Raw genomic sequence first — 9,904 nt, forward strand, 5'->3', positions numbered from 1 at the left:
TCTTTTATTTAGTGCATAATGTACAAATAGGTGATGTTCTGTGGCTCTACAATGCTAGAACTCCTATAATGCACAGAATTTAGCATTTGCTGTTTCCCAAACTGCTTTTGAATAAATTATTTCACGTAGAAAGAATTCTGGGCCTACCCTCCAACTGGAAAATACTACTTCAAAAGGAGAAGCTCCTCAAGAAGGTAGGTAGAAGTGCAATTCTACTTCCCAGCCCAAAATACATTCCTGAGGGGAGCAGTTTAAAAAAAAAAATTAAGAGACAGTCAATCAGGAAATGATTGTGGAGTGAGTGGACAACTGGGAAGACTAGAATTGGTGTGATCAGGCTAACCAGAATCTCATCACTAAAAGGAAGGAACCCAGCAGAGGGCCATGGGCGTCATTCAGATGAGTGCTGAGAGGACTGTTCAACACTACACAGAACAGCCACTGTTCAAACTCCTTTCCTCAACATTACAAATCAGTAACCCAGGGGCTATTAGGAAGGAGTAAGATGATGACTTTTACCCATAAAACAGAGACCATTTCATTGTTGAGTGGAGGACATATACTCAGCTTACTATGTGCATTAGTTACAACACAGTGTGATATTTTAAAAATATAAAGATACAATGCCATTTTCTCTTCCCTATGATTGCCAGGACATAGGGGGAGGCAGATTTGATGTATTTTGATGTATTTCCATTCATAATACAGAGGAGGGTACAATGTTTCTTCCATGCGGACAACTACTAACTCCCCACCCTGGCATTTGCACCTACACCTCAAGAAATATTTCCAGTGACTCAGAAAGCAAGTACTTGCCTATGTTGGAAAGGTAAATCCTACTTCAGTGATCCCTTGGCCAGAACAAAACAGAATTTTTCAACTGAGAAGACCAGGAATCAAACACTTGGAATCTTTGAACTGTATGACTTTAAACAAGTCATCTAACCCTTCTGTAGTTCAGGTTCTTCACCTGTCAAGCAAGGAAAACGCTTTATATCCTTTATATGTTGTCCTGAAGATCAAATGATAATAAATGTGAATGCATACTGAACACTGCTATCCTCAGGTAAGAAATTATTTGTAGTAACAGAATACCAAAAAAAAAAAAAAAAAAAAAAGAGTACTGAGGGCAGGAAAGGAAATACTTATAAGAAGCTTGTTCCTTTTTTTCAATTACTGGGAACCAGGCCCAGCCACAAGGTTGGCTGGACACGGGGCAGTAACCTTATTGCATCACTCAGATTCCCTACCACTAATCCACCCCATTCCTATTTGGGGGAAAACGATCAGCCAGCAACACCCATTCGGTTCTTGCCCAGTTGGCAGACTCCAAAATCACCGGTATAGGAAGGGGTTAGGGTGTCACTATCATAGCACGATTCCCAAGAACAGTGGCTCAGTGGTCTCATTAATGGCCACATTTATGAGGTGAAATGAAGTCAGCCTCTGACCGGGAAAACGTCCCTCAGGCAAAATACCCTCACCCCGGTTGCTTTCCGCTCCCCTGCGGCCCCTCCTCCCCACCGCCCCAATTTCCCCTCGTCCAGGCTCGGGGAAGGCTTTCCGGTGCGTGAAGCCTGCACAGACGAGCTGGCTGCAAAGGCCGGGAAGGGATGCAAGGAATGTGAGATTCCTTCACGAAGGGGTGGGGGAGCGGGGACGGGGTGGAGGAGGAAGACAAGGCTGCCACAGACAAGGCACGGGAGGGGAGCCAAGCAATGGCGCTTCGAGGGCGGGGGCTCAGGTTCCGCCACCCCAGTCCGGGCTGGCCCCCAGGATGTCTCCTCCTCCCTCCGCAGCCCGTCAGTCATTGTCCATTTAAACACCTCGGGGTGCCCGGGTCCCCCTCCCCGCCAGCACGTCCCGGTCCCTCCCGCACTTCTTCAAAGCGCCCCTACCCATGGGCCGCCCCCAAACCCAGCCTCCAGCGCCCCTTTCTCACCTCCCGACTCCTCCCTACTGCTGCTCCCTTCCTCCATCTTTCATCTTCCCACCCATCCCCTCCCCTGACCTCCAGCACGGAACCCCCGCCCCAAGCTCCGGGACAGCGCCCCCGCCCCCCCGTACCCTCGCGCGGGTGGGAGCCCGCGCAGGCGCAGTACGCACCGCCTGGAAGCGGTCTGGACCCTCCGTGCCCCGGCCCGGCTGGAGCTGGGGCCGCGGCGTCCACGAGACAGCCCCGGCGCCGAGTCCGGCCCTTCTGGGAAGGGAAGCGGCGGGGGGAAGACAAGGAAGCACGTTCCGACCACTCGCCTCGGTCTGAGACGGCCCCTCGCCCCGCCCACCGCTGCTGCGCAACCCGGCGGAAGCGCGTCACCAAGCCCCGCCTCTTTGTTGCCCTCAGCCCGAGCCGAGGCGCCGCGAGTGGTCAACGAGGTGGGGAAGGCTAGCCAGGCCTCCGCTGGGGGCCGGAAGTCTCTATGGTCCCGGGGAGGCCAGGGCGGACCTTTCGGGAGGGACAGCGCGGCGCGCTCCCCGCGTGCGTCAGGGCCGCGCCCCCAGGCCCCCGCCAGGGCGGGCGCACGTGTCCCGCCCGAGACTCGCGACGCGGGGCGAGGTCGTCGCTAGGAGGCCGCCCGCCGTGTGACCTCCCAGCGCCGCTCCCGCCTCCCGACCGCGGTTAGCATCCTGGAGCCTCCCGGCCCTGTGACTCAGAGTCATGGGAGTGGACGCGGCAGTCAACAGGGCGACCGCGGGGCGGGGAGCGGGAGCGCGTCTGGCCGCGGCGCTTTGATCTAGGGTGCCCAGAGGGTCCCGCCTCTCCCGGCCGCCGCGCTGCCGCATCCACGTGGGCGCTCCGGACACTCCGAGGGTTCCCTGAAGCACCTGAGGGGAGAGGAGGGACACGCAATGTCCTCCCGGGGTTGCGCTTTGATTTCCTTAGGAGGCAACACCGTGGTTGAGGGTGTGGGCGGGAGAGAACCCGGGCTGCGAGGAAAGTCGAGGTGGAGTCTAGAGCACTCTAGGAGAAGGTAAGGAATTCATTAACCAGGGCAGTACAGCCCCGGCACCGCTCAGGCTAAGCTGCTAGGAAAACAGCATTTGCTGTGGCTGTTCTCTAAGCAGTGGCGATGCACTGTCGTCTGTCTCCGTGTAATGGGCCGCTACACAGCATTACAAAGCTAGCAAGGACCGAAGGGAACTAAAGCTTGGGCCTCATTTTGAAAGGGAACCGCTAATCAAATGAAGTCTTTTCCTGTTTCCTGCTAAAAGAGTCATAGGTCTGGTGCAGGAAATAATGAAAAGTAGGGGCCTCCCCCTGGCGCAGCGGTTGAGCGCTGGGTTGTGAAGCTGCCCGCGGCCTCTGCAACACCGGTTCGATCCCCGGCTGCTCCCCGGCCACCGGGAGAGGGTCCCACATGGCGCGCAGACCTCTCCTGCCGCCCGCTGCTCCCCTCAGCAGTGTACTTCGGTCCTTCTGCCTGCTCTGCTCCCCGCTCTGGCTCTGGTGAATTCTCTCACCCTCCCACGCTTCTGACAGTACCCAGTGCTTGTATAAATAAAAAATAAATACATCTTAAAAAAAAAAAATAATGAAAAGTAAACAAGTTTTGCTTCTCTAAAGCCTAGCTAGATGAGATTACCTAAAAGAGGTTACATTTTAACAAGGCCAGGCAGCCGCCAGGCTGATTGATCTCCCAGGGCATCCTTCAATACCTGTCTGCTGTCACCCTTTTGCGCTTACTGACCGATGTTATCAATGCAAGAGGGTTGTGTATAAAAGAAACCTTTGTCCCTAGACAGGTGCTCAGACCTTATGGCTACCCAGGCCTGGGAGCTCATGCATGAGTAATAAAGCTTCTCCTGACCTCACCTTTCCTGAAGTACCGCTTGTTCTTCCCCTGCCTGGGTAAAGGCTAGAATTTATTTCTGCAACAACTTCGTTTCTCTGCGAGGGACCCAGACCTGGGCGAGAAGCGCACTGGCTCTGCAGCAGGAGCTCTGGCAGCCGCGCTCTTTGTCCTCCGGGTGCTCTGCCTCCGGAGAGAGCCGCCCGCCGTCTGCCCAGGGGCCAGGCCACGCTGCGGAGCCGCCGGCCTCGTCCCGCCGGAGCGGAGCCGAGGGCGAGGCCGCCAGCGGCCGGGGCGGGCGGGTGGGCGTCCCGCCGCGGCGAGGGGACGCGCAGGAAAGCGCTGGCCGGGCTCAGGCTCTCGTCCGCCGGGCCCCGAGCCCTGGCACTTCTCTTCCCCGTGTCAGCGTCTCGGGGAGAAGCAGAATCCGAGAGCCACGCACTCCGGGCGAGCGAGGGAAGTCGGGGCGCGCGGGCCCCCTGGCGGCCGGGCCCCCGCCGCCCCGCCCCCTCGGCGCGCGACCCCCCCGCTCGCCATTGGCTCGGCGGGGCCGGCGGGGGCGGGGCCGCGCCGGGGCCGCGCTGATTGGCCGGGGAGGCCGCGGGGAAACTTCCGGGAATGGCCGCCCTCCCGCGTTCCGCCCGCGGCATCCGGGGGCGGCGGGGCCCGTGGCTCCCCCTGCGGGCGGCTCCGCGGCGTGCACGGGCCGGCGGCCGGCGGGTGGGTGGTGGGCTGCGGGGGACTGGGGATGCGCCGAGTCCCGGGGGGGCCGGACGAGGGCTCGGGAAGGCTTGGAGAGTGAGAGCCCGTTCTCTGGCCGCACCAGGCGCCCGACTCCCGTCCCCATCGGGGCTTGAGGCTAACAGAGCATCCCGGGACCGGGCCTTTCGGCCTCGAAGAAGCCTGCTGGAGACCCGCCCTAATTCTGATCTGGAAGCTGGAGGCCCTCGGGGATGTTCGTCCCTAACCTCTGAGACGAGTTAGGGGGTTCGCGACTCCCTGATTCCAGCCTAGCGCGGTAGGTAGGCCTTGGGAAGTGGAGCATGAGGGCTAAGATTCCAAGGTTGAGCCTTCACCCCCCTTTTTTCCCTTCCAGTGGAGTGCAGAGGCCGGGCCAGCATGACGACGGAGACCTTCGTGAAGGATATCAAGCCCGGGCTCAAAAATCTGAACCTCATCTTCATTGTGCTGGAGACAGGTGGCTCTGCTGGGGTGGTGGGCCCCCTCCCAGCCTGCCCATCCCCCTCCCTGCATGGCTTCTTAGGGTTGGGGTAAAGGGAGAGAACACCAGCCCCCTTCTTAACTTGCTTCCAGAATGGCAGGATGCACCCCAAGACACCACATATGCATGCCCAGTCTCTCTTAGACCTTTGCCTAGAGAATTGCAGTCAAGTTTAGAATAGATTGAATTCTTGCCTAATAAGCCTCATAAGCCTCATCCACTCAGGACCCTCTCCATGGTGCTACCATCCTCCCTGCCCCGGTCACCGTCCTATCCCCAGGACTTAGCTTTGTCCTGTTTGTATGCTTTTTCCTTCACCCCACCAATATCTAGGTCTCATTCCTCTGACCGCCACCATTCCCATTTCCTTGACCACCCTCCACCCCCAATTTATCTGTTCCCTCCAGGCCGAGTGACCAAGACAAAGGACGGGCACGAGGTTCGCACTTGCAAAGTGGCGGACAAAACAGGCAGCATCAACATCTCCGTGTGGGATGATGTGGGCAACCTCATCCAGCCTGGGGACATTATCCGGCTCACCAAAGGGTAAGTCGCCAGGTCGCTCCTGGTTATCCAAGGGCAGGAACGGTCAAGGGCAGGACGGGTGACTGTGCCCATAGTGGATCCGATTGCTCTGAATCCAGCTTTCTGTGCCCGCACAGGTACGCTTCAGTGTTCAAAGGTTGTCTGACACTGTACACTGGCCGCGGGGGTGATCTTCAGAAGATTGGAGAGTAAGTAAGGGGATTGGCATGCAGATGCTCCATACAAGGGGCAGTGTGAGGCGTGCAAGGGGGCAGCACAAGGGTATGCAGTCCACGTCAGTATCTGGACCTTTCTGAGAGATTGGCCACTTTATTCCCTTGCAGATTCTGCATGGTTTATTCTGAGGTACCTAACTTCAGTGAGCCCAACCCAGAGTACAGCACCCAGCAAGCACCCAGCAAGATGGTGAGTCCCATGGCCATGGTGTGGGGACAGCGAGCAGGTGAGGCCAAGAAGCAGGGGAGCGAGCCAGGTCTGAATGTGTAACTTGTGCCTTCAGGTGCAGAACGACAGCAGCCCTGCAGCGCCTCAGCCTGCCACTGGGCCCCCTTCTGCTTCTCCAGGTAACATGCCCCCTTCTGTCCGCTAGTCCTGGCTCTCTCACCCTTGCCAGCCTGGAAAGGTGCTTTTCCTCCATTCCCATCCCTTTTCGAAATCTTTCTTTTTTTTCTTTTTAATTTTCTATATTTTTTACATCATTTTTCATTTTTGCGCAATGTGTGCATTTTCATCTTGGTTATAGTCCCCCTACAATTCCCACCCCCTTATTTTGACTGTAATCCCTCCTCCCCCTTCACCCGCTCCGCCGTAGCATGTCTCTGGTTTATAGTTGCTTGTTGATTTTGATTTTTACTTTATTATAATTAGTCTTTTTCCTGGTCGCTTATTTAGGTTTTCTAAATTCCTGCTATGAGTGAGACCATCGGTCAAATCTCTCTACTTTCAGTATATCTCCTTCTACCCAGTTTTTTCCCCAGTTCTTTCACTAGTCCCCATAGTGAAAAGATTTGGGGGCAACATGTTTCCATCACTGATAGAGCCCTGATGAGCTTTTGGCACTACACCTCAAAGGCAAGAATGAGAACTGTTTCTCCGCAAAGATTGCATTCCTTCACTCTCGCTGTGTCTCTGCCAGAAAGTCCCCTTCCCCTTGCCCATTTCAGTTTGTTACACAGTTGCAGTGCACCTTGCTGTTTATGAGACTCATCAGGGAGTGCACCGCTGCACAGCTATAGTGCACCAAATAATTCCCTTTTGGGGTCACCACACTTCTAGGCCTGGCCCTTGGGATTACGATTCTTCTACTCTATGAACTTTAACTCCCTGTTTCCTGAGCTCTTGAGAAATTGACCTTAATGTAAATCATCAGCTTTTTTTTTTTTTTTTAAGAATTATTCCTGTATTTTAAGATTTTTATTTTACTTATGTCTGCATAGAAGAACTGGGATACAGGCCAGAGGTGCAGGGGGTAAGAGGATTCACCAGAGACAGAGTGGGGAACAGAACAGGCAGACTGACTGAAATACACTGCTGAGGGGAGCAGCGGGCGAGATAGGAGAGGTCTGCTGTGCCGTGTGGTTCAATTCCCTGCCTGTAATATGACTATATAATAACATGACTATTATCTATTTTCAGCTCTAAGATGCCATAATTTGCAAAAAATATTTGAAGTATGGCATATTTAAGCCTATTTGTCCTATATTCACTTGCCGCATTTATTTACTTTGTCATCTGCTAACAGGTACAAAAAGTTTTAATAGGTTTTTTTTTTTTTTTTTTTGCTTATTTATTTATTTATTTATACAAGCACTGGGTACTGTCAGAAGCGCGGGAGGGTGAGAGAATTCACCAGAGCCAGAGTGGAGAAGAGAACAGGCAGAGCATCTAAGTACACTGCTGAGGGGAGCAGCGGGTGGCAGGAGAGGTCTGCGCGCCATGCGGGACCCTCGCCAGTGGCCGGGGATCGAACCGGAGCTGCAGAGGCTGCGGGCAGCTTTGCAGCCCAGCGCTCAACCGCTGCGCCACCGGGGAGGCCCAAGTTTTAATAGGTTTAAAAAAAAATGTATGTCATAAAAACTTAACATTCATGTTCTATGCCCTCACCTGACTTTTTCTGTGAATTGAGGAGAGGACATTAGTTTTTGCTGCCGATATCTTAGTCTGGTAGGCCAGCAGAATTTGGTAGGGATATGGTTTGAGAACCACTAACTAATGACTTCTACCTCATGTAGGGCTAGTAGTACCCTGCATATGTGAAAGGCAGACCTCTGCCTTTGTCTAACATTTACAGAACACCTATTTTGTGCCAACACCTGCCTTGAGGAGTTGTAGTCTTTGAAGGAGACAGTGCAGTGATAGTGATATGTAGTTATGGAACCCAAGGATGTCATCATACACCTGGCTCCAATCAAACATTTAAAATAGATACCAAAATGTCACTTATTATTTGAGGGGGGTGTGAGAACACTTGTAAAATTTTTGCTTGTTCTTGTCTATAATATTTTTCCAAACTGAACATGTTACAGACACTTCAGGTCCTCCCCCTTCCCATGCGTCTCCAGTTTCATAGTCACTTTTGCTCAAGGGGTGTTTTGTCAGCGATTCTTGAGCTTAGAGCTAAACAGTGACTTCTAAGTCTAGTTCCTGACAGTGTAAGAGGTGAATAAAAGAGGAAAAACGGCCTCCCGGGTGGCGCAAGTGGTTAAGACGCAGCACTATGAAGCTACCCACAGCCACTGCAACACAAGTTCGATTCCCTGGCTGGCCGGGGAGCTGACCCACAGGGCGCAGCAGACCTCTCCTGTCTCCCCGCTGCCCCCCTCAGCAGTGGATTTCAGTCAATCTGCCTTTTCTGTTCCCCACTCTGTCTCTGGTGGATCCTCTCACCCCCTGCACCTCTGGCCTGAGCCCCAGTTCTTGTATGCATAAATAAATAAATCTTTAAAAAAAATAAAAGGGGCCTCCCCTGGTGGTGCAGGCGGTTGAGGGCAGCACTCTGAAGCTGCCCACAGCCTCTATAGCGCTGGTTCGATTCCGGCCGGCCAATGAGGGTCCCACATGGCGTGGCAGACCTCTCCTGTCTCGCCCGCTGCTCCCCTCAGCAGTGTATTTTATCAGTCTGCCTGTTCTGTTCCCTGCTCTGTCTCTGGTGAATCCTCTCACCCTCTCGCGCATCTGGCCTGTATCCTGGTTTTTGTATAAATAAATAAAATAAATCTTTAAAAATAAATTAACAAAATAAAAGGCAAAACATAGTAGGACTCGGGCCTCCCCGGTGGCGCAGCAGTTGAGCGCTGGGTTGCGCCGGTTCGATCCCCGGCTGCTCCCCGGCCACCAGAGGAGGGTCCCACATGGCGCGCAGACCTCTCCTGCCGCCCGCTGCTCCCCTCAGCAGTGTACTTCGGTCCTTCTGCCTGCTCTGCTCCCCGCTCTGGCTCTGGTGAATTCTCTCACCCTCCTGCACTTCTGACTGTACCCAGTGCATGTATAAACAAACAAATAAATAAATAAAACATGCCTCTATTAAAAAAAAAAAAAAAAAACATAGTAGGACTCATGCACCAACTTCCAAAATGACCAAGTCCTGTCTGGGGCACCATTCATATAACCCACACATCCTTTGCGCTTCGTCGACTTGGCATTAATGTGCTTCACAAGATTGTGCTCCTCACTAGAGCAGAGGGAGGCTTTGGGCGTGGACCTCCTCCTGCCTTAAATCTCTGATTCCTGTGCTTCTCCTTTTCCTACTAGCCGCTGAAAGCCAAAACGGGAACGGACTGAGTGCCCCTCCAGGTCCTGGTGGCGGCCCACACCCCCCTCACACTCCTTCCCACCCCCCCAGCACCCGAATTACCCGAAGCCAGCCCAACCACACACCTGCTGGTTCTCCCGGCCCCTCCAGCAACCCTGTCAGTAACGGCAAAGAGACCCGGAGGAGCAGTAAGAGATAGCAACACGTTCTTCTCCCTGCCTGCCGCGCCCATTACCCACGGGGCTGCTGGAAGACAAGACAGACTTCTGCCGGCTTGCTGGTGTTGGCGGCAGGGAGGGCAGCAGTGTTTTAGTTCCTAAACTGCACTGGAGGAGTTGGGGGGGGAGCTTGGTCTTTTCCACCCTAAGCCCACACTCCCCCTCATCCAATGGAAGTTACCTGTCCCCTGGGGTTCAGGGCCCTCTGCCTGCCCGCCTTTCTCTTTAGAAACCACAGTTGCCGTGTTGCTTGGGTGTGATGTGGAGACCTAGTGGACTCCCTCCTTCTTAATAAATGTTACCACTCTGGACTCAGTCTGCTTTTTTACCACCCCCATCGCTCCTTTGCTCTTCCTGTGAAAATGAAGTTAGCAAC

At 54.1% G+C, this 9,904-nt stretch overlaps 2 protein-coding genes and 1 long non-coding RNA gene across 8 annotated transcripts in view; 2 read left to right on the forward strand and 1 right to left on the reverse strand.

Moving 5' to 3' along the window:
- LOC119248055 (uncharacterized) overlaps positions 1 to 1,048 on the forward strand; it is a 1,335-nt gene extending 287 nt beyond the window's left edge. Inside the window, exons 2-3 of the long non-coding RNA XR_005125859.2 lie at positions 130 to 194; positions 709 to 1,048. This is a non-coding gene — a long non-coding RNA (uncharacterized LOC119248055). The remainder of the gene's footprint in view (positions 1 to 129; positions 195 to 708) is intronic.
- The window catches only part of RNF41 (ring finger protein 41), a 27,169-nt gene extending 23,176 nt beyond the window's left edge, over positions 1 to 3,993 (reverse strand). For 2 of the 4 annotated variants that reach the window (XM_037514982.2, XM_054696701.1), the window contains exon 1: positions 2,107 to 2,260. The gene's annotated coding sequence lies outside the window, so the exon portion shown is untranslated. Of the gene's footprint in view, positions 1 to 1,942; positions 1,986 to 2,106; positions 2,261 to 3,814 lie in introns of those variants that run through there. The other 2 variants (XM_054696703.1, XM_054696702.1) reach the window with 2 other exon arrangements.
- Positions 2,762 to 9,859, forward strand: NABP2 (nucleic acid binding protein 2). Of its 3 annotated transcripts, none has more exons than XM_037514988.2 (8): positions 2,762 to 2,972; positions 4,618 to 4,809; positions 4,888 to 4,989; positions 5,421 to 5,559; positions 5,676 to 5,747; positions 5,883 to 5,964; positions 6,059 to 6,122; positions 9,310 to 9,859. In XM_037514988.2, the coding sequence occupies exons 3-8, from the start codon at positions 4,911 to 4,913 to the stop codon at positions 9,507 to 9,509; spliced, it is 636 nt and encodes a 211-aa protein (XP_037370885.1). In that variant the 5' UTR covers positions 2,762 to 2,972; positions 4,618 to 4,809; positions 4,888 to 4,910; the 3' UTR covers positions 9,510 to 9,859. The 3 variants fall into 3 exon arrangements, with proteins under 3 accessions (XP_037370885.1, XP_037370886.1, XP_037370884.1); XM_037514989.2 differs by lacking the exon at positions 2,762 to 2,972 and adding an exon at positions 4,495 to 4,511; XM_037514987.2 differs by lacking the exon at positions 2,762 to 2,972 and having other exon boundaries at positions 4,535 to 4,809.
- The last annotated feature ends 45 nt before the right edge of the window (positions 9,860 to 9,904 follow it).

This window comes from Talpa occidentalis, unplaced genomic scaffold (assembly GCF_014898055.3).
Source record: "Talpa occidentalis isolate TD23 unplaced genomic scaffold, MPIMG_talOcc4v2.1 talOcc4.16, whole genome shotgun sequence".
Taxonomy (NCBI): domain Eukaryota; kingdom Metazoa; phylum Chordata; class Mammalia; order Eulipotyphla; family Talpidae; genus Talpa; species Talpa occidentalis.

Coding starts and splice junctions, on each gene's coding strand:
- NABP2 (XM_037514988.2), top strand. CDS start 4,911: ATGACGACGGAGACCTTCGTGAAGGATATCAAGCCCGGGCTCAAAAAT. Junction 5,748..5,882: donor GATCTTCAGAAGATTGGAGA/GTAAGTAAGGGG, acceptor ATTCCCTTGCAG/ATTCTGCATGGTTTATTCTG. Junction 5,965..6,058: donor AGCAAGCACCCAGCAAGATG/GTGAGTCCCATG, acceptor TTGTGCCTTCAG/GTGCAGAACGACAGCAGCCC.